We start from the raw sequence: 26,305 nt of genomic DNA, 5'->3' as shown, positions 1-26,305 counted from the left end.
ATGCTCTGGCTGTGAAGGGGAGTAAAATGTGAGTGAGAGAAACACTGGTTTGGGCCGGGGAGAAAACCAAAGCCCCAACTCCCCCAACTGCTGCCAAACCCTCCCAGCGCATCCCTCCTGAGGAGGAGTGTGGCACAAAGACCAGGACACAGAGGGATGAAGGCTGGCACATCCCAAACCAGCACACCCAGGGACCGTGGGAAGATGCAGAAGGGGTTTGTAAAGTGATTTGTCAACTGACAAGCAGAAATATATTACCAATTTAGGCCTGTGATTTGCCTGCAACATTTTTATCCTTGAGATGTTGTTGAACAGATTAAAGTGTTGGCTTTGATCCAAGAATTTGGATGGAAACATAAATATTGCTGGCTCTTCTCCTCCTGGCCAGCACCAGCCCCAGGTGAGCATGCCCAGGGGTGCAGCCCGGCCATGCCCACCCACATCCCACATCCCTCCATCCCAGCACCAAGGCAACAGCCCCAGGAATGCCAGGACAGCAGGGCAAGGCCTGGAATTACCCTGACATTCCATTTAGTAAGAGTTTGGTTGGACCTGCCGATGTTTTAATGCTGGTGTAGAGCACGGGCTCAGCTGGAGAGTGCAGGGCGGATTTCGGATGCACCTGGGATGTGGGGGGCACATCCCAGGTGCAGGATGTGCCACTGGGAGAGTCCCACCCCCGCAGCCACATCAGCCACGGCCCCGCGCGGAGCTGCACCAGCCGAGCACCTGGAGCAGCGCGCAGAGATCACCGCTCTGGGTAATTTCCTGATGCAGAAATATGCAGCAACGTTCCATTTCCAGGCAGGGAAACAAATGAGTCTCTCCTTGCTCCCCTCTCCTGTTTTCCCCTCCTTCCCACCCTCATTTGATCCCACTCCATGTGGCAACATCAAACGAGTGTTGAATATTTTAGCTCCTGTAAAATATTTATATTATAACGCACGGAAGGAAATCGGTCGCTTCCAGGCCATGTAAACATATGCCTGGGAACAGCTGGATCCCTGGCAGTGCCGGGAGAGGACGGGGCTGCACAGCTGTTGCATTCCCAGGTATTTAAAGCCCTGAGAAGCCAAAGCATCACGTGTGGGGCAGGGCATGGAGGACCAGGACCTTGGAGCCCAAACCTCTGCCAATGGCTGCCCAACCCTGACCTTACCACTCACCCCCAGGCAGCTCCTCTGCCCTGTCCCAGAGAAGGGTGGGCAAGGGGGGTGCTCTGAACCCCCAGAGGAGTGAGGGGAAGGCGAGGGCCTGCCCTTTGCCCAGTGACTGGAGATTAATTGGGGCCTGCCATTAAAATGTCACCGAGAAAATTATTAAGTTAAGGTAAACCACTTCCACGCGTCAAAAGCAAAGGCAATCAGTCCCAGGCATGTCCCCCTAGGAAATTATGTGGAGTAATTAATCAAAAAGCTAATGAGAAATGTGTTTTCTTTCCCAGCCTAACACCACATCATATTCTTATTAGCCAAGGTTATTACAATAGTAATCATGCATGCTCCGAGTTCAGATTGGGTTTTTTGCTCCACTGCCACCAATTTAGAAAGCCATTAATGGGAAAGATAAACCCCGATACACAAACCAGCCCTTTGTGTTTGTGTGCCCACGGGTGCTCCTCACCACACACGACCTGTGCCCGCTGTCACACGCTCCCTGTCACCCCATCCCTGCCCACCATGGTGCCCAAACCAAGGAGCTGCTGGGGTGATGCTGCTGGATCCCCTGGTGCCCTGCTCTGCTCTCCCAGCCCTTCCCAGCGTGGAAATCAACACCCAAACTCCAGCTGATGTTCTCGCTGCACACAGAGATGGATTAGGGAGACAGGGAATGGTGTGATTTGTGAGCACCTGTTCTGGTGCTGCTCATCCCTCCTCCAAATCTATCCCGCTTATTCAGATGCCCGGAAGGACCCCAGTTATTCCATAAATCTGGCTGCAAGCAGGTAATCTGCTGCTACAATGGGTTCCCCCTGGGCCCAGCTCAGAGCACAGCCACCTACCAATCTCAGCAGCCCTAAAATGCACCGTCAGCAGCCAGCACAGGGAAACTGGCCCTGCTTGATATTCAGCATTAAATAATTCAGCCCCCACAGAGAGACGGGGGAGAAGAATGAGCCTGACAAAAGATATAAAGATTTCCTATGCCCTGTTAAAAATGCATTGACCTGATTAGCTCACTGGCAGGATGCTGAGCAATGCCAGAGCCAAGCAGGGAATCCCAGTCTGCAGCGACAGTGGCACGGAGAGGACCTTGGCAGGCAAATCCCACTCTCGAGAGTGCAGCAGCACCTTCTCTGCTCTTTCTGTGTGTGTCTGCTTTCTTGCTAAATCTCTTTTCCCTGCTTGCACACACGTGACGTATGGGAGATGTTGCTGCAGGAGGGCCTTTCCTTCACAGAACCACAGAATCATTTCGGTTGGAAAAGACCTCCACGACCATCAAACCCAACCTTTGAGCGATCACCACGTTGTCAACCAGACCAGAGCACTGAGTGCCACGTCCTGTTGTTCTATGTCCTTGGCCAGGGACATCCCACACCTTCCCTGTGCAGCCCCTGGCAGCTCCCTCGGGGCTCTGTGGGCACAAGCCCGAGGGTCAGAGGCCCCCACCTGCCCCAAGGGACCCTGCTCTGCCCTGAGCAGCCAGCCCCGAGCCCCCCTGCCCCTCTGCCTCCCCGCCTGCCACGCTGCTGAGGAATCCCCGCAGCCTCCCAAGGATGTTTGGCAGCTCCGGCTTTGATGTGTGGATTAATGAGAACTGACACCGCTGGAGCAGAGCCTTCAGAAGCCCAAAGGCAAGGCCCGGGGCAAGACTGGAGGGGACGAGGCTCTCTGAGCGCTCCCTTTGATTGCTCCGTGCTCGGCTTCGCCTCCCGGCAGCGGGACACGCCGGGGTGGTGGCAGGCACGGCCGGGCTGCCCGGGGCTGGGTGGCTTCAGGGGGACGCGTGGCCGTGCCCAGAGCCCTGGCTGCTCCCGCTGGGCACCGTCCCTGGGGCTGGATTCACATAGATTCGCAGGGATGTCCCACGGAAGCCACCCACGGCTGCCCCCTCCTCGCTGCCCACCTGTGGCACAGGTGAAGGGCACAGGGGCTCACCTGTAGCGCTGGAGATCCACTGGCCAGGAAGGGATGCGGTGTTCCCACGTCCTCTGCCTGGAACGGGCCTCTCCTCCAGGCTGGAGACCTCACTGAGCAGGGCTGGATGTGGCCAACGTCCCGACACAGCTCCGGGAGAGAAAACAACCACATCGCCATCCACGCACGCCGGAGAGCGGCTGCAATGTAATAAACTCCCTCCTAATCCTCTAACTGAACAACCTCCAGGCATAAACCTCGCTGGGATCCCAACAGGAGCACAGCCGGGGGCGAGGAGCTGTTTGTGCTGAGCGGGATGAGGGAGGATGAGGAAGGCTGGGGCTGGAGCCGCAGCCAGGAGCTCCAGTTCCTGCTGCAGTGGCATCCCCGCTGCCAGCATTGCTCCCCAGGGCTCTCCCAGTCCCTCATCGATGTCCTCATCGGAAGGGGGTCCCTCGGGGGGTGGGCAGAGCCCCGGATGCTGCAGCGCTCGGAGCTGGGCCCTCTTTGCCTTCAGCAGAGAAATGGAAGAAATCCATTAGCTGCTAATTACACACGGGCCAGAACACTGCCGGGTTATTACGGCTGTAAAGCACTCCACAGTTATAATCTGGAATTCCTGCTGTGGGGTGTTTACTGGAGGAGCAACACCTGATTTACAGCAGGGCACCAACCTGGCCCCGGGAGCGGAGGTGCCCTCAGGCAGAGGGTCCTGCCCTGGGCCAGCGCTGCCACAGCCCCAGGAACAGTCGAGGTCTCCAGGGATGTGGCCATGGGCATCCCCGGAGCAGGTGGGCATCGCTCCTGCCAGCCCTGCAGTCCCTGTCCCCACAGCTGAGGGGACCAGGCTCCGGGCACTGCCATCCTCACCTCCTCCACCCCACAGGAGCTGCAGCTGCGGTGTTGGGAAGCCTTGGCTGATGAAGTTATAATTCCTGAAGTTCCTCCAAAATGAATATGGATGCACATCTGCCTCCGCTTAGGTGTAACAAATTGGGAGAGATTGTGTTAAATTATGCCGAAACCGTGTCCACTGCCAGCATCCCAACTATCCCAGGCACGGAGCGGTCGTGGCCTGGAGCTGCCGGAATCTTCCACAGGCTGGAAGAAAGAAATGCTGCAGAGTTTTAATTCTTCATCAGTTTAGTGCAGTGAGGGTCCTCCGCAGCCTCCTGCTCCTAGGGAGGACAAGCAGACACTTAGGGAGACCCCATTCCACAACGGGGACACGGTGCTGTCCCCAGGAGTGGCCGCAGGAGCACTGGAAACTTCCCATGCCCCGGGCGTGCAGCCGAGCGTGGCTGAACCCTGAGCCCCATTACCCAGGGCCTTGCTCCACCCGTCAGATAACGCATCTAAAACATGTTTATTTCCATCCAGGCTGCTTCTCAATTTGATTATTTATCTCCCGTTTAGCCTCTGACAGATCAAAGGCTCGGCGGAGGGGAAGTGGAGCTGGGCTGCGCATGAAAATGAGCCTTGATACATAATTAATTAACATAAAACAGTTTCATTAGGAGACGGCGTTACATGGCTGTTTGTCTTAAAAATTTAAGCTGCGTAAAGAGCACGAGGGAAAACCAGCCTCGCTGCCAGCCCCTTTCCTGCTGCTGCCCATCCCAGCCTGGCGTGGCTCCCGGGAGCACCGGGAGGGGCCGGAGCGTGGCCCCCTCTCCCTGAATCGCATGCGATGTCTCCTACCCTTGATTATTAATCTGTTTTTAATTCTATTAAGAGATAGCCAGGAGAAAGAGTATCAATTTTAGATTAACAAGGTTATTAGCACTTAATTATGTGAGGTGTCTTTGTAATTGAAAAGGAAAGAGGAAGCGCCATAAATATCCCGGCCCCCGAGCTCCTGGGGGTTTGCGGGTGGCTCTTTATTCACGAGGCTGTGGAACCATAAATATTAAATATCTGCTGAAAAAAAATTACAAGGCAGAGAGAGGATGCCCTCTGGATATTCCGGCGCCGAATGTTCTTGCATTTACAAATATTCATTAACTGGGATCTGCAAAGTTATTTCCACCAAGACTCGGTGAAGGAGGAAGAGAGAGAGAGAGGTTATTGAAAAAAAATAGAGTCTAGAGTAAATATTATTAGTAATTTTTATCTCTGCGTGTCCCTAATTATTCCATAATTAGGGAAAGTGCACATATGCATATACAATCACTAACCTGCCAGTCTCGGGGATTCTTGTTCCCAGCCCCGCTGTGGGATGGAGTCGCCAGGGAAAACTCCTCTCCCCCAAAAAGCACTGGGGGTGTCTGTGCCCTGGGGGGACCCCGCTGTGTCCCCATGCCCAGGTGCTCCATGCTGGAAGCCCGGGATGATTTAGGGAGCACCAGCTCTGCTGAGCACCCGCGACCTGGAGCCACTGCCGGTTAGAGAGACATTAAATGACAAATCTCAGGCTCTTTTTAATTAAAAAATAATAGAACTCAGCGGGAAACGGAGCAGTAACACAACACTGCCAAAACCCACTTTGCAGGAGCTGTTAAAAAAACAAAAGCCAAGAGGTGAGGGAAGAGGCCACACTCACCTTCGAGGGGACAGGGAACAGGACAGGCAAGGGTGGCCGAGGGTCCCCTCCCAGGGCCACCCTTCCCATGGGCACAGCGCTCCCAGGACAGGCGGTGTCACACCCCAGGAATTAAGCTCTTAATCTGAGCTAAACACATTACCATGAGCTCATCAACAAAAATCTAATTACGCTGCGCGAGGCCAGCCTTAATTGCTTGTCCTTGACACGAGCAGGGCCCATGCAAGCCCAGGAGCCAGCGAGAGCCTGGGACTGGAATTATCCTGCTCCCCAGCAAAAATGTCAAAGGAACATGGGGAAAAAATATGGCTGTGTAATTTGAGCAGTGAAACACCAGACAAATCAGCTGGGTAATTGTTGGGGGGAGCTCCGAGGGTCATTAGCAGGTACAGGAAACACTGCTGGGATCCCCTGACAGACTCCAGAGGGGGACACAGGCAGTGGGAGGAGCACAGGGACTCCAAAAAGGAGGGAAATGGCTTAAACCCAGCTTTTCTCACAGTAAAGACGAGCTGGAGCAGATTCTGAGCCCAGCCCAGCCTCCCCCAAGCACCACTGGGCTCCTCGTTTGCTGATCTCACTAATGAGGAAATCGGGATGCAGGAGGTGGCTGAGCCCCACTGCCTCCCCCGCACGCTCCTCCCCGACTTATCACCAGTCACAGGATGTTTACAATCATTTTTAATTTGCGCAATTATTAATCATTTTTCTATCTGTCTCATTTGCATAATAATTACTCTGCTCGCTGTTTGCCATGACTGTGAATGACAGTGGTTTAAATTAAATTAAGATTTTAATATTCATTTTTTTGGGTTAAAGCTAATCAAAGTTGCTGCTCGATGCCAAGACCGGGGCTCTGCCCTTCCAGAACCACTAATGAAGAGATCCAGTCCTGGTGTCACTGCTCCATCTCCATCACCCCGCTCATCCCAGAGGATCCCGCAGCGTTTTCCAATTGCTTTGCTGCCAGAACTGCTCAGACAAGGCCACAGCTGGGACAGGAGATGTGGGATGCAGAACAAGGACACAGGGACAAACCTGACTCCCTTCTCCCCAGGCAGCACATGGGGATGGGAGCAGGGAGGGAGGTGTTCATCACCTGAGCCCCTCCTCACCCTCACGGGTATCTCTTAAAAATAAAATATCTAGTAATGAACAAATAACAGATGTATAAATCCAGCTTTGTGATGAATGAGGAGCTCTCCAGGGTAGTACCTCTAAAATTCTAAAACCCCAGCCTTCAAAATCAGCTGCAAGAGCAGAACCTGATGCCGTTTTCAGGCCCTAGGCACAGCATTTTGTTTAGTACCAGCATTGAAAGTGCTTTGCCTCCTTAAGAGCAGCTTACAGTCCCGACTGTGACACGAGCCAGCTGCTGGCATCTGTGGCTCTGCGAGAGCAGCCACTGTCACCAAGCAGGTGAGGAAGGTACCGGCATCCAACTCTGCTCAGGAGAGCGAATCCAATCATTCCACAGCAGGTTCTTTACATCTCCAGCAGCACTCAGATTAAGTGAGAGCAAAAACGAGTGTGTCAAGTGGAACTGCACTTGTCGAGGCCGCAGCTGCCTCAGGTTACAGGGGGAAATGAAACAGGGCCTTGGTGACAGAAGGGGGAAGCACAACTGGGAGCACCTGGCTGAGAGCAGGCTGGAAATGCGCTGCCACTTCACACCACCACCCCCCACTCCCAAACCACCTCCCTGCCCAGCAGGTGCAACAGGGCTGGGAATGGATTACCCGCCTTGGAAAACCACCACCACCACGCAGAATCAAGTAAAAAAAGAAAGGTGTTATTTACAGGTGAACACACCGATTCCAGGGCTGCTGGAAATGTTGCACAGGGATAAAAAACAGGGGAAGTCCCAAGAGTCTGGCACTCCAGAGCAGACTTTGCTGCTATCCCCCCCACCCACAGCACCCCCAGAACTGGAAAATCCCTGAAAAGAGCGATCCTGCCCTGCCCCTGCCCACTGCTGCAGCCAAGGCATCTCCATGGAAACTGCTGCCTGAATTTCATCCCTGCTCCCTGGGACCTCAACAAGAACAACTGTATTTATTTCCACAAGTGCTTTCTGGCACACAGGGATTAAGGGAAGCTCTGCCCAGCCCCCAGCTCTGAGACTGACAAATCTGATCACAGGAGAGGGGTTGTTACACTTCCCACTGGAGTGAGCCCCAGGCAGCAGCGTGGGGGAAGTGCCGAGATCAGCACCAAATCCAGAGGGGTCTGGTGGGACCAGCAGCTCCAAACTATGAGGGAAGCAATTCCAGGTCTTAAGTCCTAATTCTCCACTCATTTACTTCCACTAGAAACGGACCCCTGAAGAATTGCTGAGGCTCCTGAAGATCTTGGTGCCCAATGCAGCACTGCAGGTCGCTCTTCCAGTGCCAGAGCATTCCCTGCTCAGTTTCCTGTTTGAACAGGGTCAGGAGAAGCTGAGTTTGAACTTCCCTGCATGTTGGTGACTCTGGGATCTACAGGGCACAGTAACTACATAAACTTAACAGAAGTTCAAAGTTAAACTTAACCTGAGCTCTGGAGCAGACTGACCCACTGCATGAGGGTAATTCGCCCAAGCCCAAGCATTCAGCAGATTTTCACCTGAGATTTAGGACACCTGAAGACTCGGAACTGCCCTCAGAGGTCACAGCATTTGGCATAGAACAAAAGTTTGTTAGAAAACAAACGAGAACCCAGTGGCCTCCCCAGAGAGCTGGAGGCTCTGGCTGACAGGAAGATCCAGCCTTGCCTCTCGGAAAATGGTCCAGGGGGATGCTGAATGCCGAGGAGAGGGCTTGTTCCAGAGAGAGCAGGCCATTCCTCACGGCTCTGGCCGCGGGTGGTGTCTGTGGGTCACTCCAGGAGCTCTCACCTACATGTCCTCGACGCTCCACTTGTAGGCGAGCTCCTGCACCGCCTTCTTGTTGGCAATGCGGGCGAAGCGCTGCTGCTCGAACCCGTTGGACCTGCAAAGGGACACCCAGTGACAGGAGCTGCTGGGCAGGAGCTCTTCTGAAGCCACAAAACCTGCTAGAGACGCTGCAAGTTTTCCACTAATTTACTCTGGCTCAGTTTCCATCTTGATCTGTGGTTACCAACAGCTGATGCCTCCCAAGTCCCTCACATCCCCTTGTCCCTTCGGTCCCATCACCCATTTGTAACTTAACCCAACTGCCAACACAACCTCACTCATCCCATAACTGGGAACCTTTACACTGTGAGCTCCCCAAAGCAAAACCCCTTTGTTTTTGCTGTTATTCCACCAGGAACAAGTACCTGTCCACGCCGTCCCAGCGGTGCCCAGGCCAGATGTTAAACCTGTTGAGTGGAGGTGCTGGTCCCTTGTACCTGGGTTTTTCTGGAACAGAAAGAGCAGAACAGCCGTTTTCAGCACAGCCAGGTGGTCACATCCTCGCCCACCCAGGAGGTATCTGCAGCTAGGTACAGGCAGAGAGCCCAGGCTCCTGACAGCCAGCTACAGCTGCCAAAGGCTCACTTGGACACACTGCTGAGTTTTCAGTCACCAGGCCCCACCGTCCCAGCTAACACCTAATGGTAACTGTTACTGGTAACAAGCCAGTAACTCCAGAGACTCCAGGAAACCCCCAGGACACAGCAGCCTTTGGCTATGTACTGAACAGCAGCTGCATTTCTGCACTGCTGAGGCCTTAAACCACACACAGGTGTCGTTCCAGAGCCAAACCTTTTTCCTTGTTCTCCTTGGCCTTCCTCTTCTTGATGAGAGCAGCCATGGGGTCTCCTTCCCTCTCCTGTTCCCTCAGCATTCGATCCAGGTCCTGATCATCGATGTAACGGGCCAAGGGCTTCTGCATCTCCTTGATTGCATCCTCCACATTCTGCTGCTGCTGCCTCTCCTGTGCCAGCCTGGAAAACACCCAGTGTCACCCAAACCCAAGCCATCATTCCCTGGCACTTGTTCAATTTGCAGGATGGGTCACACCCCTGAACTCCCACTGCCTGTGCAACATTCCCAATGCACCTCCAGCAAAGGAGGGGGTTCTGAGACACGTGGAACACATGCTGGTCCCAGGCTCAACCTCAGAATGAAGGGAAATGCAACACCACCAGTCTGGCAGCAGATCCAAGCTAAAACCAGGAGATGGGAGGCCCAGGGACTGTGCTTAAGGGCCCCTTACTCACCCTTTTCCCCACTTGGCATACTGCTCTTCTCTCTTGGACTCTGCCTCAGCCTTCAGCCTCTGCTCCAGCTGCTCCTGGGCCAGGTTCCTCTTGCGGCCGGACTTGTCTCGGAACACGGTCTGAGCGTTCCGGGATTCCTCTGCGGGGGACAGATGTCTCGAGTCACACATTTTGGAACATTTTATCACCTCCAAACAATTCAATGACTCTAACTGTGACTTTCCTTTTGCTTGTCCTAGTCTCTCAAAGAGCCTGTCACCCAAAGCCAGGCAGGATCTCAGCTCGTGCTTTTCCCTGCTGCCCTACACAGATCCTGAGCTCTCTGATTATCTAGCAGCTCCTTCAGACTCACAGAGGAAAAGCATTTCACACTCCCTGTGATTTCCCTGGCGTTGCTCTGAAATCCCCATGTGGAACAGTGACCCCAGCCAAGGCTGCCAGCAGCACGTCCAGCTGCAGCTCCACAGGGATGCTCCCCACCAGCATCCCAGCGCCAGGGCCTGGCAGAGCAGAGGAGGAGAAGGGGAGCTGGGGCTCGGGCTGGGGCTCGGGCTGTGTTCCCACACTCCCACCTTCCAGGTGCTTGGTGCTCCTCTCGTGCTTCTGGAGCTCCTGCTTCTCCCTCCGCAGCACGTCGGCCGACACCAGCCCAGCTTTGGCCCCGGATGACATCGTGTTAGCCTGCAAAGCACACAGATCCCATGTTTGCAGCTGGCTGAGAGCGGGGCAGCCAGGGAAGGCAGAACGAGGGGTGACCCAAACCACAGGGACGGCCCTGTTAGAGCCACTTGTATGAAAACTTCCCCGATTTGTCAGTCATTGGACTTCCACAGCTGGAAGAGAAAGAGGCAACCTTTACCTTCTTGGGAGAGCCCTTGGTGTCCTGGCGATGTGGGGAGTGCTCCGGGGGACTCCGTGACCTGTGCTGGTCCCTTCCGGCAGGCGAAGTCCGTCCTGGAGGAGATAAATCAGAGAGTGAGGATTTGCTGATTCCCTCTGAGACAATCATGCTCAGGGAATCGCTGTGGACACGGCCCAGGCTGCAGCAGAGGCATTCCAGCTTGGGTTAACTCCTGCCCAGCTGTGAACAGCCAGAATGACAAGATCCAGCTGTGCCTACAGGGATGGGCACCTGCCACTGCCAGCTGTGCCAACGGAGCACCAGCCCACAGCACTCACCTGTGGCAGTGTGGCACAGAATCAGGGGAATGCCCCAGGCACAGGAGACACAGCGTGGGACACTCACCTTTCCTTCGGCTCTTTTTCCCACTCGGGGACCCCGGCTTCTCTCTCCGAGGTGACAAATCCTGACGCTGCTGCCGGGGAGGGGACAGGTCAGGGGTGTCATGACGCCGTCTCCTGGGAGGGGACAGGTCAGGGGTGTCGTGACGCCGTCTCCTGGAAGGGGATGGATCTGGGGTGTCACGACGCTGTCTCCTGGGAGGGGATGGATCTGGGGTGTCACGACGCTGTCTCCTGGGAGGGGATGGATCTGGGGTCTCGTGACGCTGTCTCCTGGGAGGGGATGGATCTGGGGTCTCGTGACGCTGTCTCCTGGGAGGTGATAGATCTGGGGTGTCACGACGCTGTCTCCTGGGAGGGGATGGATCTGGGGTGTCACGACGCTGTCTCCTGGGAGGTGATGGATCTGGGGTGTCACGACGCTGTCTCCTGGGAGGTGATGGATCTGGGGTGTCACGACGCTGTCTCCTGGGAGGGGATGGATCTGGGGTCTCGTGACGCTGTCTCCTGGGAGGTGATGGATCTGGGGTGTCACGACGCTGTCTCCTGGGAGGGGATGGATCTGGGGTGTCACGACGCTGTCTCCTGGGAGGGGATGGATCTGGGGTGTCATGACGCTGTCTCCTGGGAGGTGACAAGTCTGGGGTGTCGTGACGCTGACGCCGAGGTGCAGATGGGTCAGGAGTGTTGTGACGCTGCCGCCGCCGGGGAGGTGACGGATCTGGGGTGCCAGGACGTCGCCTTCTGGGAGGGGATGGGTCAGGGGTGTCATGACGCTGCCATCTCCTGGGAGGTGACGGATCAGGGGTGTCACAGCGCTGCCGCCGGGGAGGTGAAGGGTCGGGGGTGTCGTGACGCTGCCTTTTGGGAGGTGATGAGTCTGGTGTATCATGACGCCGTCTCCTGGGAGGTGAAGGGTCAGGAGTGTCGTGACGCTGCCGTCTCCTGGGAGGTGACAGATCTGGGGTGTCACGACGCTGCCTTTTGGGAGGTGATGAGTCTGGTGTATCGTGACGCTGTCTCCTGGGAGGGGACGGGTCAGGGGTGTCGTGACGCCGTCTCCTCGGAGGTGAAGGGTCAGGAGTGTCGTGACGCTGCCGTCTCGGGGGTGAGAGGTCCAAGGAGCCGTTGTGTTTCCCTCCCGGGGGTGAGGGCTCTGGGGAGTCGTGGCGCTGCCGCCTGCGAGGGCAGAGAAAGTGACAGTGAGATCCCTTTTTGTTTGGGGAACCCACACAGCTGGTCAAGGCTGGGAACGGCTTTGTGAACGTGGATTCAATTGGGTTCTGCACCCCTGACCCGCAGCACTGAGCCACAGCCTTCCCAGAGCACATCCCAGAAACCCGCCAAGGCAGCCTGGATCCCAGCAGAGCTGGAATTTTAAAGTCTCCACCCTCACCATCATTCAAACTGACAAGGACCATCACCCTGACCTCCCTGGCAGTGACACAAACACACAGAGCTGCCAGTCCCCCACCCTAAGCAGGGGGTATCCAGAAGGGAAAGTTGTCCACAAGCGGCCACATTTCCCAGCAAAGCACTTGGAAAGCACAGAACCAGACAGTCAAACCTGAAAACCAGAGTGAACCAGGAGCAGAATTCCTGGTTGGAGCCCCCATACCTCGTGGCAGACTTGGCAGGTCCCGAAATATGCGAACTCTGCGAGTCCTCATTCTGGTCTGAAGGAAAACAATCGGGATCACCGTTGGTAGGGCTCTGCACAGCTCAGCAGCCCCCCAGCATCTCAAGGATTGTTTTTTAGCTGGTATTATTTTTAACTTGCATCATTGTTTGGAGAAGCCAAACACTAGAGAGTGAGGGAAGGGGCTGCTCTCACCTCCTAACAGCTTCCATTTGGAGTTTGTTCGGAACTCCTCCATGAGCTTCACTTCATCGGGGCGCTCATCAACGAACTCTGCCACCTGAGCACACCACACCAAACAACAGGGCCTTACCAAAAGGCACAACTCCCACCTCCCTCCTAGCACATCCACTTCAGCCCAGCAATCCCAGTCCCTCTGCCTTGTTCCAGCAGCTGGTTTGGAGCACAGAACCACCGTGCTGGCCCTTGGAACACACAGGCACATAAAGAACAGGCTGCTTTGACCCGCAGGGAGCTCACTCATCCCTCCAGAGCCCCGAGCAGGAATCTCACCCATGGCTGAGGCAGAACCCACCAACAGACAGGGCAGGGAGAGGGGCTTTGCCAAGTTCTTCCCAGAGGGAAACACGAGGTGACCAAAGAACCGATTTAGGGTGTGAGACCGCGTGTAACGGGACTCGCCGCTCACCACAGGCATGTCCCCTTCGTCCTCCTCCTCCTCCTCCTTCTCCGGGGCGGCGGCGATGCTGCTCCAGCTCACATCGTCATCCACGATCCGCATCCTGGGAGCGCAGAGAGGCGCTGCCGTCAGCACCCGTCAGGAACGGGGGGATCTGCGGCGGGGGAGCCCCCGGGAGCCTCCCGGCCCCGGGGAGGGGCTCGGAGGGAAGGTTTTGAGAAGGGATTTCGGGGAGATGGGCGCGGAGGGGATCCCATGCCCAGGCACCAGGGAGAGTCGCGCCTGCCGCCCGCTTCCCCGAGACTCACCCGGCTCTGCCGGTGCCGCCCGGCGGCTTCTTCTTGCGGCGGCGGCGGGGCTGGGCGGGCTCGGCGGGGCCGCTCAGGTACCGCCGCAGGTACTCGGCCTTCGACACCCCCGGCGCCGCCATCGCGCTGTGACGCAAAACCCCGGCGCCGGCAGGAAGGGGCGGGGCCTGGGCGCGGCGGGAAGGGCGGGGGGCGGAGCCAGGCACGCGCGGGGATGGGGGCGGGGCCGAGCGGCGGCTGAGGGCACGGACGGAGCGGGGCCGAGCGGCGGCTGAGGGCACGGACGGGGCGGCGGCGGCGGCTGAGGGCACGGACGGGGCGGCGGCAGTGGCTGAGGGCACGGACGGGGCGGCGGCGGCGGCTGAGGGCACGGACGGGGCGGCCGGCGGCGGCTGAGGGCACGGACGGGGCGGCGGCGGTGGCTGAGGGCACGGACGGGGCGGCGGCGGCGGCGGCGGCAGGAAGGGCGGGACACGGAGCCAGCAACAGCTTTATTGGGGAACCGCCTCCGCTTCCACCCCCCGGCCCCGGCAACATCGACACCTCCCCCCAGGGGGGGCCCTGAGGCCCAGCCCCGCTGCCCTGGCCGCGGGAAGGCGAGCAGAGTCCTGGTCCCACACAAGTCCCGGTTCCTGCGGCAGCTGGGGAAGCGGGCTGGGAGGGCTGCGCTGCCCCCGCTACCGGCCCGAGGCCACCTCTGTCTCGTAGCCCTCTGTTCTCATGTCGTTCAGGCCCAGCTCTTCGTTCTGCTCAAAGGTGCGCTCGTAGCGCTGCACGCGCAGCTCCGGGTCCTCCTCCGGGGCGTACACGTTCTGTGGGGACAGGGAAAGCTCCTGCCCTGCCCTCTTCCCACGGCAGCGCCCAGGCAGAGCCCCCACCAAGCCAGCAGTGCTTTCCCTGCGCTGGACAGAGCCTGCAGGCAACCTGCAGCTCGTGCCCGAGCTCCAACGGGAACCCTACCCACAACATGTTCCAGGGAAATAAAATCCCTCCAATTGCTCAGGGAGCACATCCCGAGGGCCCAAGGCTGTACCTGGAGGTAACTGTTGCCTGCAGGGTCATCCATGATGACGTGAGCCTGGGTCTTCCCCTCTATGATCTGCGGGAACAGAGCAAGTCCAGCCATTAAGGCTCTTGCTAATCCTTCAGCGCTGCTGGCACCAGCACAGAGCACGGAAAATCCAAGGTAAACTCACGTCCTGCAGCTTCCCAATGAACTCCTGCAGCTTCCCTGTCCTTGCTGGTGTGTGGAGCTGTCTCCCAGAGTGAAGGGGTTCTTCTCCACCTGGAAGGGCAGGTAAGGCAGCCAGGCCCCCCTAGCCAGCACAAAGAGGAGGGGAGGGGGCTGAGCCCCCCAGGCTGGCCCAGGGCCCCTCACCAGGTCACGGATGTCCTTCAGCAGCCCCTCCAGCGTGGTGAACTTCCCCCCCAGTGCTCCCATGCCCAGCTCGAACTCCAGCTCTGGGATCTCCACGCTGCACGTCTCCGACTGCAAGGGTGAGCACCCCGTGAGCTCCACGCAGGGAGGGCTGGGCCCCCCTGGACTCCCCACACCCTCCACAGGAGGACGGGGGCAGGTCCCCAGGGCACTGCACCTTCAGGATATCCCTGGTCATGTCGGAAGGGTCCCGTAATGCGGAGGGTGATCCTGGTGCCTCGCGGTTCGATGGCTCCTCCAGACTTCACCTGGGAGCACCCGGCAGTGAGCTCCACTGTTCACACTCAGCTCACACCACGATGCTTTAGCAGGGTTTGTCTCAGCAGCCCAGAGGCCACTCCAAACCTGGGACCGTGGCCTCACCACCCAGCATAAAGCACCTCCTGACAGTGCCCCCAAATCCAGTTTCCCTCCCAAACAGCCCCATCGGGAAGCAGAGCTCAGGGGCAAAGGCACAGAACACCACTCCCTTCCCCTCTGCCCTCTTTCCAGCTCACCTCGTTGGTCCTGTGTCCACAGGAGTCACAGTTGGTGGCCATGATAATCACTTCCTTAAAGTGTGGGATTTCTGGAGCAGGGAGTCAAGGAAAACCTCGAAGCAGCAGCCAAGGGATGGCAGGAGCCCACTGGGAGTTGTGAGCAGCCCTGAGACAGCCCTGCACCCCAACAGGCCCTGCTTGAGAGAACTTACTCAGGCCCATGGTGCAGCAGGGAGCGCCCAGGGCTGTGCAGTGCCCGTCACCCCCCGGTGCAGCCCCCAGCCCGTGCCCACCCTCGAAGGATACGCACTAACTTCATGTTGGTGCTGGCCGGGGCGTTGCACTCGGGGCAGTTGGTGTTGAACTGCAGGACCTGGGGGAGGGAAAGGGCAGCCAGAATGTCCCAGCCAGCCCAGGGCAGCTGTCCTGGGCGTCCCTCAGCACTGCAGCATCACCCACCTCATCCCTCAGGTCCTCGGCAGCATCCCGCGGCTTTGCATCCACCTCCTCTCCCTGCAAGGGAAGCATTAACTCCTGTTCCCCGGTTTGGGATCCCCCAGGGAGGCAGGATTGATCCCAGTCACCTCCAGTCCCAGCAGAGCAGACTGCTGGGGGCTCCTCCTGTAGTGAGTGACCACCAGAGCCTCGTCCCTCTGCGGCGCGTGGGGGTTCTCCACAAAGCTGTTCCCGGAGGGATCATCGAGGATCTGCGGGAGAAGGGGGCCTGAGGGAGCCGTCCTGCACCCCTCACCCAGTCAGGGCTGCCCTTCCATGAGCACTCACAAAGGTGAAGGGGGAATTGACTTCTTTCAGCTGCCTCAGTTTCCCAATGAACTCGTCTATTTTCCTGGCCACCTCCTTGTCGGTCGCCTGGAAGAGGACACGGAATCGCAGAATCGTTGGAAATAGAGAACACCCCCCAGATGGGATTCAGCTGCTGCAGGGGCAGCCCAGAGCTGCTGACAGAGGTGACCACGGCACAAAGCAGAGCCCCAGCGCTCTCCCCACCAGCCCTGTGTGGCACCACGGGGCAGGGGATGGACATGCCAAACATTTGCCATCCCTGAGGAGCTTCCCCTTACCCTGCGGGCGGGCTGGTCCTGCTCCAGGCCTGCCACAGCTCTGTCAATGATGCCCTCGATGGTGGTGAGGACTTGGCAAGGGAAGGACACAGAGGTGACAACGCTGTTACCACAGCCCAGGGGCACCCGGGAGCCCCCACACAAACTGCTCCCATTTACCCACCTCCCTTCTGGCTGAAGGCAGGGATCTCAAAGTCCAGCTCTGGAATTCGAGCTGAGGCACAGTCGGTCTTCACCACCTCCCTGTTCATGTCCTGCACACACAGCCGGGGAGCAGCCTCAGGATCCCCAATAGATCCAGGGGCTCCCACACACGGGGGTCCCAGCGTGGTGCTGGCTCCAGCCCCCCTTCCCTTAGGACTGGGCACATTTTGGGCCTGGAACAGAGCGGGGAGGTCCTGCCCACCTGGCGGGAGGCGACGGCCAGGGTGTAGCGCACACCCTGCTCCTGGATCCTGCCCGCTGACTGGATCTCCGTGTTGGACCAGGAGCAGCTGTCGCAGGAGAAGGAGCTGACGATGATCTCTTTGAAGAAGGGGATCCTGGTGAGCAGGAGCCGCGTCACTCCCTGCGGCAGCGAGGGGCCTCGTGGGAACCCGAGCCAGGGGCGATGGCGCCCGGGGCCCTGACAGCACCTCCCAGCACAGGCAGCCCCCCGCCCCCACCGCTGCTGCCCCCCAAACCTCCTCGAAACGCCCTCCTGACCCCACTAGTGCCCCCCACTCCAACACCAGCTGCGGCCCCCGGCGGGTCCTTCCCCGCTCCTGCCCCTCATCGCCCCCCAGACCTCTGTACCTCCCACCGACCCCTGTCCCGCTCCTCCCCCCGACCACTGGAGCCCCCCCGTCCTGGTGTGTGTCCCCTGACCCCCACAGGCCCCTACAGCCCCTCCCTGAACCCCCCAGACTCCTGCACGCCCTCCTTGGCCCCCACAGACCCCTGTGCCCACCCTGACCCCCGCACACCCCTGTCCTGCTCTCGCCCTCAATCCCCGCAGGGCGCTGCTGCCCGGCCCCCGGGGCCCCTCACGTTGCGGAAGCAATTCATGCACAGGGACTCGATCTCTGCGGGCTGCTGCTCGCCGTCCTCGGCGCTGAGGGGTCGGAACAGGGATCCCCCGGGCCCCGCGCCCGGCCCCGGCCCCGCCGCCGCCTCCATGGCCCCCAGCGCCGACATGATGGTGGCGCGTCACGTGGCGGCGCGGGGTGATGACGCACAGGTCACGCGGGTGCGGCGGGTCACGTGGCGCGCGCGGGCCGCGATGGCGGCGCCTTTATTTGGGTTCAGCCCCGGAGCCGCCCCGGCCCCGCCGCCCCGCCCGGCCCCGCCTGCGCCTCCCCGGGCCCCTCCCCGCCCCGCTCGCTCAGGCTCAGCGCCAGGTCCCGCCACAGCGCGTCCAGCCGGGCGCGCAGGTCCTCCAGGGGCGGCGGCGGCGCGTCCAGCGGCTCCTCGGGCGGGTCCGGGTGGGCGCTGAGCTTCAGCCGCATCTCCTCCGTCTCCTGGTCCAGCGCCCGGGTGAAGGCCTGGATCTGGGCGTACGTGTCCTGCCGGAACTCCTCCACGCGCCGCTGCACCTCCCGCGCCAGCGCCTCCCTGTAGCGGCCCGGGGGCGCCGCGGGCTCCCCGGGGCTGCCGGAGTACAGGCTCAGCTTCGCCTTCAGCTGCTCCAGGTTCTTCTGGATCTGCTGGTGCAGGTCCCGCGCGTTGCGGGTCAGCTTGGCCGACAGCTCCTGGATGTGCTGGTTGAGCTGCTCGGGGCTGGCGCGGGCGTGCGGGGCCACGCTGCGGTGCAGCTCCTCCACGTTGCGGTGGATCTCGGTCAGCAGCCGGTCCGTGTACGGGTGGAAGATGTCCTTCACCTGGTCCGTGTGGAAGGCGATCTTGTCGGTGTAGTGAGCCATGAAGCGCTGGAGCTCCTCGGCGCCGTCCAGGAGCTGCGCCGTCACCTCCCGGCTCGGCATCAGGTGCCGCCGGAGCTCCCGGGCCCGCAGGGACACCTGGTCCAGGAGCTCCTCCGTGAACGGCTGCAGCTGCTGCCGCAGGTCGTCCAGGTGCTTCCCGACCTGCTGGTGCACCTCGTCCACGTACGGGGACAGCTTCACCCTGAGGCTGTCCAGCTCCCTGCGGATGACCTTGCGCAGGCTGTCCGAGTCCTGGTAGAGCCGCGGCTGGAGGCCCCTGTTGAGGGGTGACAGCTTCTCCAGGAAGTCGCCCATGTAGCTGACCCCATCCTGAATGCTCTCCTTCAGGTTCCTGCACAAGACAGCCACCAACACCCCCGAGTGACCACAACACCCCTCTGTGCCCCACACACCTCTGATAAAAGCTGCCAACACCCGCCAGGGCCCTTCCTTTGAGTTTCTCTGTCCCCAGGGGGAGAAAAGCAGGGCCCCGGGTGTGCTGGTGGGGCCTGGGGGCCCCGGAGCGCTGTACTCACATGATGTCCTTGCCCAGCTTGCTCTGGCCGTGCTCCAGGCTGTCCTTGTCACCCGTCAGCTGGCTGAGGTACTCCCAGAAGCCGCTCTGCGCCGGCTTGGCCGGGGACACTGTGGGCAGGAGCTGCGGTTGTGGTGCTGCCCACCCAGCCCTGCTGCCCCCAGAGCCCCGTGCCCGCACCCACCTGGGCAGGTGGCCAGGAGGGAGAGGAGCAGTGCAGCCTTCAGCAGCATGGTCCGGCTGCAGGAGAGACAGGAGAGGAGCCGTCGGCTGCTCCGAGCGCCCGCGGGGTGGTGGTGCCTCTGCTGCACACCCCCTCGCCGCTGCCTGCAAGGGCCTCGCTCCTGGGGTCCGCTGTGACACCTGGAGCTCCCCTAAAAACACCTGGGGTTCCCCATAACCCCTACGGGTCCCCGAAACACTTCGGGTCCCCCGAAGCACCTGGAATCACACCCAGCTCCTCCAGCCACACGAACTTAAAGCCCCCCGCCCCTCACCTGGCTCTGGTCGCCTCCCGTGTCCCTCCCGCCCAGAGCCGGCCGCTGGCTGCCCTTATATAGGCCCAGGGGGAGGCCGAGGAGCGGGCGATAAGGCGGCTTTGGTATGGGAAGGCTTTTTGGACCTCACTCCGTGTAAACACAACGTGGAGGTCCGAGCACGCTCCGGGGAGGTGACCTGGGGGCCGGTCACCTGACTGCCCGCTGCCCCCCGGGCTCGGGGAGGGGGCTGGCCCTGCCCCGCAGCCGCTCTTTGCATCCCGGAGGGAAAGCCGGACGGAGCTGCCGGGGTGGTGCGAGGCAGCAGGATGGGGATGGGGATGGGGATGGGATGGGATGGGGATGGGATGGGATGGGGATGGGGATGGGGATGGGATGGGATGGGGATGGGATGGGATGGGATGGGATGGGGATGGGGATGGGGATGGGGATGGGGATGGGGATGGAGACAGCGGCTGCAGCTCCTGTCGGGAGGAGAAGGGAGCCTGGAGCCCCGGGAGGGGTGCGGGAGGGTGAGCCCGGCCCGGCTGTGCCGGGGAAGGCTGGGATGAGCGGGCAGGGAGCACACCTTCCCCTGCGCGTGGCTGCCCGCTCCCGCCGGACACCCAGCCCGCCGTGCTCGTATCCTTTCCTTTGCACGTTGGTTTTTACTGGGAACAAACCAGGGCACCCTGGGGCGGGGGGCGAAGTCCGGCGCTCCCGGGGTGAAACGCCGAGCGGTCGCCAGCGCTGCTCCGGCACCAAAGTCCGCGCGGCTCCCTCGCCTGGGCCGACACGTGAGGTCGCTCCAGGCAGCGCTGGCCGTGCTTCACCTCATCCCGTCCCGTCCCGTCCCTTCCCATCCCATCCCACCCCGGGCTCCTGCCAGCACCGCGCCGCAGTCCCCCTTCCCTCTCCCTGATCCGAGGAGCTCCCTTCCTGTGCGAGCCCCACCGGGCTGTGGGGACGAGGTGTCAGTCACCCACCCAGATCCCCATCCCTCACGGCAGCTGCTGCCCCACCACTGTGGGGATGTTTGGCCGCATCCCGGGGCTCTGCCCCTCGGCAGCCACCTGGGTGCCCCCCGCTGCTGTGGCACCCCGGTGTGATGAGGTGACAGCGAGGCCCCGGCCCTGTGCTGGCCCACGGGCTCACCTGGCTGCCACCATCTCCAGACGCCACAGAGACTTCCCGCCCACCTGACCCCACCTCTGCTCCCTCTCCCTGGTGCCCCAGAACCCAAATTCGGGGCGATGCTCCCTCCTCAGAGCAGCTGAGGGTGCCCCAGGTATCCCCTCCCAGGGCAGGACAGCAGGATGCTGTGGGAAGGAAGGACACAGACCAGCACGTGCATCACAAGGAGATTTATTTCTGCCACAGGAAGTGGCCGGGAACGTTTGGAGTGTGTGTGGATGGCCGGCCGGGGCGGCTTAGTTCTGTGGGGGTGGGACGGTGCTGAGGAAAGCAGCCACCTTCTCCCGCACCTCCTTCTCCAGCAGCTCCAGGTGATCCTCCACGCCGGCAGTGCCCGACTCCAGCTTCCCGCGCATCTCCTCCAGCCGCTGCACCAGCTGCTTCCCGAAGGTGTCTCCGAAGGGAGCCGCCTGCTGCCGGAAGGCCTCCAGCGTCTGCCCCACGCGCTGGTCCAGCTGCTGGGCCAGGAGAGCCAGGCGCTGCCGCAGGCTCTCGGCGTCTCCGCTCGCCGCCTCCCGCAGCTCCCGTGCCAGCGGGCTCAGCTGGGCACGCAGCTCCTCGGAGCTGGCAGCCAGGCGGGTGCGCAGCTCCTCGGCCGCCCGCTCCATCTGCAAGGTCAGGCTCTCCAGCTGCCGGTTGAGGCCGTCCTGCACCTCCTGGGCATAGGGGCTGAGCCCGCGCCGCAGCTCGGCCACGCTCTGCTCCACCTGCGCCTTCAGCTCGTCTGCCACGGGCGACAGCCGCTCCTTCAGGCTCTCCACGCCGCCGTCGATCTGCTGCTGCAGCCGGTCGGCGTAGGGGCTGAGGGAGGCCCGGACGCTCTCGGCGTTGTCCTGCAGCCGCTCCCGCAGCTCGGCCGCGTAGGGCTCCAGTGCCCGCTGCAGCTCCCCGGCGCTGCGGTCCACCTGGGAGCGCAGCTCCTCGGCGTAGGGGCTGATCTTGGTCTGCAGCTGGCGGATGTTGGTGCCGATCTGCTGGTGCACCTCGTCGGCGTAGGGCGCCAGCTTGGCCTGCAGCTCCTGCAGCTCCCGCCGGATCTGCTCCTTCAGCCGCTGGGAATCCTGCGCCAGCCGCGCCTGCAGCTCCGTGGCAAAGGGCACCAGCCGCTCCTGCAGGTCCTCGGCGTAGGCGCTGACGCTCTGCAGGTTGCTCTTCAGCAGGGTGCTGGGGAGAAGGGACACGTCAGGGCCTGTGTGCCCACATCCCCAGGCCCTGCCTGGCACCCCCTGGTCTCCCTGAGCCCCCCAGCACCCCCGAGCCCCCCAGCACTGCTGCTCGGCTCACTTGAGCTGCTTGCTGATCTCAGTCTGCTGCAGCTGGTCCACCGTGTCCTTGGCATTGCTGCCCAGCTCCGTGAAGTACTTCCAGATCACGCTGGCCACCTCGTCAGGGTTCACATCAGCCCGTGACCCTGCAAGGGTTGCTGGGATCAGCGCTCGCACAGCCCCATTCGCCCAGGGACATCAGGTCCCCATCACTGCCCCGGGGCAGGACCACCCTGCTGGCACCAGGGACCCTCGCGCCACCTCACCTGAGATCACAAGGAGAACCAGGACAAGGGCGGCTGCCTTCGGCGCCATCCTGAGTGCTGGGGACTCCTGTGGGAGCACAGAGAGGAGGTGAAGGAAGCTCAGGGACCAGCAGCACCCCAGCCCCCTGCCAGAGGTGATGGAGACCCCGGCTTTCCAGCCCCTGCAGCTGCTCACCTGTGCTGCCACGGCCGCGGTACCTGCGGAGCCGGCAGCTCCCAGCACTATTTATGCAGCCTGAGCACCCCTGCAGCTTCCACGCGGGCTGTGACACAGCGAGGGCGTGGATTTTAGCACGGGCACGGACTTTAGCACGGGCGTAACGTGGAAGTGCCTGACGTGTGCACAGCCCTGACATCACCCGCAGCCCCGCCAGCCCCCAGCGGGGTGACAGGGGCAGACAGGGGATGGGGGTATGCAGGACACACTGAGCCCCTCCTGGGGGCCGGGGCCCTGGGCTGAGGGACACCTCGCTGCTCTGTGGGATGCAGCAATGGCCCCATCGGTGCTGGCAGTGCAGTACCTGGGGTGTGTGGTTGTGGGACAAGTGGCAGCGGGACAGGACACGGGTTCAGGGGGACGCTTTGATGGAGCTCGGGGGCACACGAGGCTGCGCACCGGCAGCAAGGCATCGTTCCTTCCCAGTCCAGGCTCCTGGAGGAAGCCCTGGCACAGGGAGGGGCCAGGACACTGCAGGACACCGACCGCAGCCGCACGGTGCCTGGGAACGGAGCTGGGACCGTGCGTGTCCCTGGCGCTCTCGGCTCAGCCCACCCGCGGCCCGGGGGCAGCGGAGCAGCGCGGCGTGTCCCAGCGGGCAAAGGGCAGGGCGCGCAGGGGCACGGACCAGCCCGGCAGCGACAGTGGCAAGGTCCGAAGAGCCTCGCGGTGCCCGAGGGCGCCGTGCCCGGGGACAGGGCCGCTGGATGTCACCCTTGTGCCGCGTGTGCCCACGGCCCCAGGGCTGTCCCCCGCCGCGGGCACCGGGCTGGCGGCGGACACGCGTGTGCACACGCACACGTATGCACAGGTATCGCACACAGACACGCGGGGCCCCAGCAGGCTCCGTCCCCGCGGGATTTCCCAACTCCTGGCCGGACGGAGCCCCCCCGCACCCCCCCGCGCTCTGCCCTGACCTTCGCACAAATCCCCCAGGGCGGCCGTGGGGAGGGTATAAATTGGGAGCCCGGGGCTGCCCCCGCGTCACAGAGCCCGGCACAGGTGAGCGGGGACATCCCTGGCGAGGGTCGTGCTGGGAAGGGGACGGGGTCGGTGTCGGGACCCCCGGCGCTCCCCTGCTGCCCCACACCGTGCGCTCCGCTCTCTCCCCAGCCATGAAGGCGTCGCTGCTGTTCCTGCTCGCCTGCACGGCCGTCCTGGCGGTGGGAGCAAGTAAGGGCCAGCGGGGCCGCGCAGGAGGAGGGGGTCGGGGCTCAGGGTGCTGGGGGGCACACACGGGGGGGCACAGCCGCGGGGCCCCGTCCCCCCAATCCCACCAGGCTCGTGCTTGCAGGGGCCAACACGCCCGAGGAGCCGAAGGCGCTGGTCCAGAAGGTGCAGGAGCTGGCCCAGAAAGCCACGGACATGGCCAAGGAGGCCTTCAGCAGGGTGCGGGAGTCGGAGGCGGCGCAGCAGGCCAGGTGCCCCCGAACCCCGCCAGCCCTGTCCCTGTCGCTGTTCCCGTCCCCCGGTGGCGGCGGGGAGCCCGGCCAGGGCCCCGCGCTGACCCCCTGCCCTCCCTCCCCTCCCCGTGCAGGCAGTGGCTCTCGGACAGCGCGGAGCTGGCGAAGCAGCGGCTGGTGTGGCTCAAGGAGCAGCTGGCGGAGCTCTGGAAGAAGACTTCGGCCGCGTAGTCTCTCCGGGGGCTGCCCGGGGGCTGTCGGGGCTGGGGTCCCCCTGACTCCCACCCGCTGTCGTGGTGCTCTCAATAAAGCGGGGCTGAAGGAAACGCTGTGGTGGCATCACTGGGGGGCTGGCAAGGAGGAGTGTGACCCGCAGGGAGAGGGAGGCCTGGGACAGACACCAGCATTGAGGTTCTCACGGCCATGTCGGGGAGCCCAGGGTGGCAGGAGCCGGTTGCTGCTTCCACAAGCTCCTGCAAATTCAGTGCCACCAATCTCCAGCGCCCTGTGTGCGGCTGAGCTGGGCTCAGTACAGGGCGAGCCCAGGGCACCCCTCACCAGTTCCCTGTCCCCCCACTCCCTCTGGGTCCCCCAGTACCCCCAGCTCAGAGCACCCCTTGCCCCCTCCAGCATCCACTGCAAAGACTGAGCGAGCTCCAATAACTTAAGTCAAGTTTATTTGACAAAAGGGAGGCAAAGCTGAGAGCGACGCCGGGTCGGGGAGGGAATTCTAGGGGAGGAGGGGGTCTCCGGGGAGGACACCCTAGGGCTGGGCTGGCCCGGGGCTCCTGCAGCCTGTCCCCAGAGCCCCCTGAGGAGAAGCACCCGGGGCAGGGCAAGGGGCACCCGGGGCGGCTGTGGAGCGGGGCTGGGGTCAGTCCCTGGCCACGCTGGCCGGCAGCTCAGGCCACGGTCTTCTGGAGATCCTCCAGCAAGCTGATGAAACGGGCCTTGAGGCTCTCGGTGTAGGGGGTGAGGCGCTCCTTGAAGTCCTGCATCAGGGGCGTCATCTTCTCACGCAGTTTGCCGAGCTGCTCCACCACCTTGGCCTGGTATTCAGCGGCCTGGGGGATGCCCTTCTCCCGGATCTCCTCCAGCTTCTGGCTCAGCTTCTGCCGCAGCTCATCGCTGAAGGGGGCCACGTTCTTGCGCAGCTCCTCGACGTGCCCGCGCAGACGGTCCCGCGCCTCCTCAGCCACCGGGGTCAGCTTCTGCTGCAGCAGCTCCACCTTCTGCTTGCTGATCTCCTTCAGCTCCTGGGCGAGGGGAGCCAGGCGCTGGCGGTACTGCTCCAGATCCTCCGTCCACTTGGCAGAGAACTGGTCCAGGAAGGGCTTGATCTTCTCTTTCACCTCCTCCAGGTCCTTGGTCAGCTCCTGGCGCAGGGACTCGGTGTCTTTCAGCCACATGTCCCGCACCTCTTTGTAGTAGGGGGCCACGTCCTCTCTCAGCTTGGCGGCGGCTGCGCCCAGCGTGTCCAGGTTCTCGCCCAGCTTCAGGCTGCGGGAGGGGAGGGAGGTCACACACGGTGCCCGGGGTGCCCCGCCAGCCCCCCGCCACACACCTCCCACTTACTCCAGCTGTTTGCCCACGGCGGAGGCCTCGAACTGGGCAATGGCTTCCTTGCCGCTGGCCTTCACTGTCTCCAGGTACACAGCGAGCATGTCCTTGAGGCGATCCAGGGGTGCCTGGGGATCATCGTGCTGCCAGAAGGAGCGGGCCTGGGTGCCTGCGGACAGAGTCGGGTGTGCTCAGGACACATCGCTCGGGGATGGCTCCAGCCCTGCCGGGGACGTGCCCGGCTCGGGAGAGGACCAGGGAGTCCCTCGGCTGCAGCTCGACTCGCAAAGCGCTTCGGAAACCGGCGGCTTCCAGCAGCGCTCGCGTCAGGCTCAGCCGCCCCATCCCTCCCGTGCTGCTCCATCCCGCGGGGATCCGCAGCCGCTGCCGCCCCGTCCGGACCTACCCGTCAGGCAGAGCAGGGCGAGGGTCAACACCACGGCTCTCATCTTCGCGCTAGACCTGCGGGCAGAGCAAGAGAGTTGGGCGCGGGCAGCCCTAGCAAATCCAACCCCGGCGGGGGCTCAGGGGTCCCCGCCGGGGCCGCGGGCGAGGGGCACCGCTCTGTCCCTGCGGGTCCTGCGGAGCAGCCCGGGCTCTTACCAGCTCTCTCTGCAGCTGCTGCTCGTCCCGTCTGAGCGGCCGGGGCTCCGCCGCCGCTATTTATGCCGGAGGGGCAGTTCCGCGGAGATAAGCCAGCGCGGCGGCCCCGGAACGCGCTGCCGGCGGGCGATGTGGCGCGCAGGGTTCAAGGATCGCGCAGCACCGGCGAGGAGCGCGGGCTTGGCAGGGGCGGCGACCAAACAGGAGCTCCCCGCGGGACGCGCCTCTCCGGCCAAGGAGCTGTTTACGCTCCCGCTGACCCAGATTCCCG

General features: G+C 61.8%; 6 protein-coding genes across 10 annotated transcripts; 1 reads left to right on the top strand and 5 right to left on the bottom strand.

Annotated features, from left to right (window-relative positions):
• Positions 1–7,393: 7,393 nt before the first annotated feature.
• Positions 7,394–13,774, bottom strand: BUD13 (BUD13 homolog). 3 transcript variants are annotated; one of them, XM_048328942.1, is made up of 12 exons: positions 13,616–13,774; positions 13,317–13,410; positions 12,863–12,947; positions 12,647–12,704; positions 11,341–12,207; positions 11,033–11,184; positions 10,646–10,740; positions 10,359–10,467; positions 9,787–9,925; positions 9,329–9,510; positions 8,902–8,983; positions 7,394–8,591 (listed from the first exon to the last, which is right to left on the bottom strand). In XM_048328942.1, exons 1-12 carry the CDS (start codon positions 13,735–13,737, stop codon positions 8,498–8,500), a joined length of 2,079 nt encoding a protein of 692 aa, XP_048184899.1. In that variant the 5' UTR covers positions 13,738–13,774; the 3' UTR covers positions 7,394–8,497. The 3 variants fall into 3 exon arrangements, with proteins under 3 accessions (XP_048184899.1, XP_048184898.1, XP_048184897.1); XM_048328941.1 differs by having other exon boundaries at positions 11,033–11,613; positions 11,653–12,207; XM_048328940.1 differs by having other exon boundaries at positions 11,033–12,207.
• Positions 13,775–14,093: 319 nt separating this feature from the next.
• ZPR1 (ZPR1 zinc finger) lies at positions 14,094–17,824 on the bottom strand. Its single transcript, XM_048328879.1, is given in 16 exon segments — positions 14,094–14,427; positions 14,649–14,714; positions 14,812–14,862; positions 14,865–14,900; positions 14,994–15,104; positions 15,211–15,243; positions 15,245–15,301; positions 15,551–15,621; positions 15,839–15,905; positions 15,992–16,045; positions 16,117–16,239; positions 16,316–16,402; positions 16,615–16,685; positions 16,778–16,868; positions 17,021–17,182; positions 17,644–17,824. Coding segments are annotated over 16 exon segments (1,362 nt in total). The 5' UTR covers positions 17,791–17,824; the 3' UTR covers positions 14,094–14,292.
• A 28-nt stretch (positions 17,825–17,852) lies between these two features.
• On the bottom strand, positions 17,853–20,204 carry APOA5 (apolipoprotein A5). 2 transcript variants are annotated; one of them, XM_048328881.1, is made up of 4 exons: positions 20,116–20,204; positions 19,235–19,290; positions 19,052–19,160; positions 17,853–18,867 (listed from the first exon to the last, which is right to left on the bottom strand). In XM_048328881.1, exons 2-4 carry the CDS (start codon positions 19,281–19,283, stop codon positions 17,898–17,900), a joined length of 1,128 nt encoding a protein of 375 aa, XP_048184838.1. In that variant the 5' UTR covers positions 19,284–19,290; positions 20,116–20,204; the 3' UTR covers positions 17,853–17,897. The 2 variants fall into 2 exon arrangements, with proteins under 2 accessions (XP_048184838.1, XP_048184837.1); XM_048328880.1 differs by lacking the exon at positions 20,116–20,204 and adding an exon at positions 19,548–19,865.
• A 671-nt stretch (positions 20,205–20,875) lies between these two features.
• APOA4 (apolipoprotein A4) lies at positions 20,876–22,925 on the bottom strand. Of its 2 annotated transcripts, XM_048328883.1 has the most exons (4): positions 22,427–22,925; positions 22,252–22,318; positions 22,005–22,131; positions 20,876–21,884 (listed from the first exon to the last, which is right to left on the bottom strand). In XM_048328883.1, exons 2-4 carry the CDS (start codon positions 22,298–22,300, stop codon positions 20,957–20,959), a joined length of 1,104 nt encoding a protein of 367 aa, XP_048184840.1. In that variant the 5' UTR covers positions 22,301–22,318; positions 22,427–22,925; the 3' UTR covers positions 20,876–20,956. The 2 variants fall into 2 exon arrangements, with proteins under 2 accessions (XP_048184840.1, XP_048184839.1); XM_048328882.1 differs by lacking the exon at positions 22,427–22,925 and having other exon boundaries at positions 22,252–22,349.
• A 438-nt stretch (positions 22,926–23,363) lies between these two features.
• Positions 23,364–24,197, top strand: LOC125338296 (apolipoprotein C-III-like). Its single transcript, XM_048328886.1, has 4 exons — positions 23,364–23,470; positions 23,582–23,641; positions 23,763–23,889; positions 24,006–24,197. The coding sequence occupies exons 2-4, from the start codon at positions 23,584–23,586 to the stop codon at positions 24,100–24,102; spliced, it is 282 nt and encodes a 93-aa protein (XP_048184843.1). The 5' UTR covers positions 23,364–23,470; positions 23,582–23,583; the 3' UTR covers positions 24,103–24,197.
• A 334-nt stretch (positions 24,198–24,531) lies between these two features.
• Positions 24,532–26,192, bottom strand: APOA1 (apolipoprotein A1). The gene is made up of 4 exons (XM_048328884.1): positions 26,035–26,192; positions 25,838–25,893; positions 25,447–25,600; positions 24,532–25,371 (listed from the first exon to the last, which is right to left on the bottom strand). Exons 2-4 carry the CDS (start codon positions 25,878–25,880, stop codon positions 24,774–24,776), a joined length of 795 nt encoding a protein of 264 aa, XP_048184841.1. The 5' UTR covers positions 25,881–25,893; positions 26,035–26,192; the 3' UTR covers positions 24,532–24,773.
• Positions 26,193–26,305: the final 113 nt, after the last annotated feature.

The sequence above is a fragment of the Corvus hawaiiensis genome, chromosome 25 (genome assembly GCF_020740725.1).
Source record: "Corvus hawaiiensis isolate bCorHaw1 chromosome 25, bCorHaw1.pri.cur, whole genome shotgun sequence".
NCBI lineage: Eukaryota > Metazoa > Chordata > Aves > Passeriformes > Corvidae > Corvus > Corvus hawaiiensis.
The sequence above is the reverse complement of the archived record's forward strand: the minus strand, read 5'-3'. Positions and strand labels throughout refer to the sequence as shown.

Coding starts and splice junctions, on each gene's coding strand:
- BUD13 (XM_048328940.1), bottom strand. CDS start 13,737: ATGGCGGCGCCGGGGGTGTCGAAGGCCGAGTACCTGCGGCGGTACCTG. Junction 12,948..13,316: donor ACGAAGGGGACATGCCTGTG/GTGAGCGGCGAG, acceptor TGGTGTGCTCAG/GTGGCAGAGTTCGTTGATGA. Junction 9,926..10,358: donor GAGCACCAAGCACCTGGAAG/GTGGGAGTGTGG, acceptor TGTCCCCCGCAG/AGGAATCCCGGAACGCTCAG.
- APOA5 (XM_048328881.1), bottom strand. CDS start 19,283: ATGCTGCTGAAGGCTGCACTGCTCCTCTCCCTCCTGGCCACCTGCCCA. Junction 19,161..19,234: donor CCTCCTGGCCACCTGCCCAG/GTGGGTGCGGGC, acceptor TCCTGCCCACAG/TGTCCCCGGCCAAGCCGGCG. Junction 18,868..19,051: donor AAGCTGGGCAAGGACATCAT/GTGAGTACAGCG, acceptor TGTCTTGTGCAG/GAACCTGAAGGAGAGCATTC.
- APOA4 (XM_048328883.1), bottom strand. CDS start 22,300: ATGGCGCCGAAGGCAGCCGCCCTTGTCCTGGTTCTCCTTGTGATCTCA. Junction 22,132..22,251: donor GGTTCTCCTTGTGATCTCAG/GTGAGGTGGCGC, acceptor CAACCCTTGCAG/GGTCACGGGCTGATGTGAAC. Junction 21,885..22,004: donor GAGATCAGCAAGCAGCTCAA/GTGAGCCGAGCA, acceptor CCTTCTCCCCAG/CACCCTGCTGAAGAGCAACC.
- LOC125338296 (XM_048328886.1), top strand. CDS start 23,584: ATGAAGGCGTCGCTGCTGTTCCTGCTCGCCTGCACGGCCGTCCTGGCG. Junction 23,642..23,762: donor CGTCCTGGCGGTGGGAGCAA/GTAAGGGCCAGC, acceptor TCGTGCTTGCAG/GGGCCAACACGCCCGAGGAG. Junction 23,890..24,005: donor GAGGCGGCGCAGCAGGCCAG/GTGCCCCCGAAC, acceptor CTCCCCGTGCAG/GCAGTGGCTCTCGGACAGCG.
- APOA1 (XM_048328884.1), bottom strand. CDS start 25,880: ATGAGAGCCGTGGTGTTGACCCTCGCCCTGCTCTGCCTGACGG. Junction 25,601..25,837: donor CGCCCTGCTCTGCCTGACGG/GTAGGTCCGGAC, acceptor CTCTGTCCGCAG/GCACCCAGGCCCGCTCCTTC. Junction 25,372..25,446: donor GCCGTGGGCAAACAGCTGGA/GTAAGTGGGAGG, acceptor CCCCTCCCGCAG/CCTGAAGCTGGGCGAGAACC.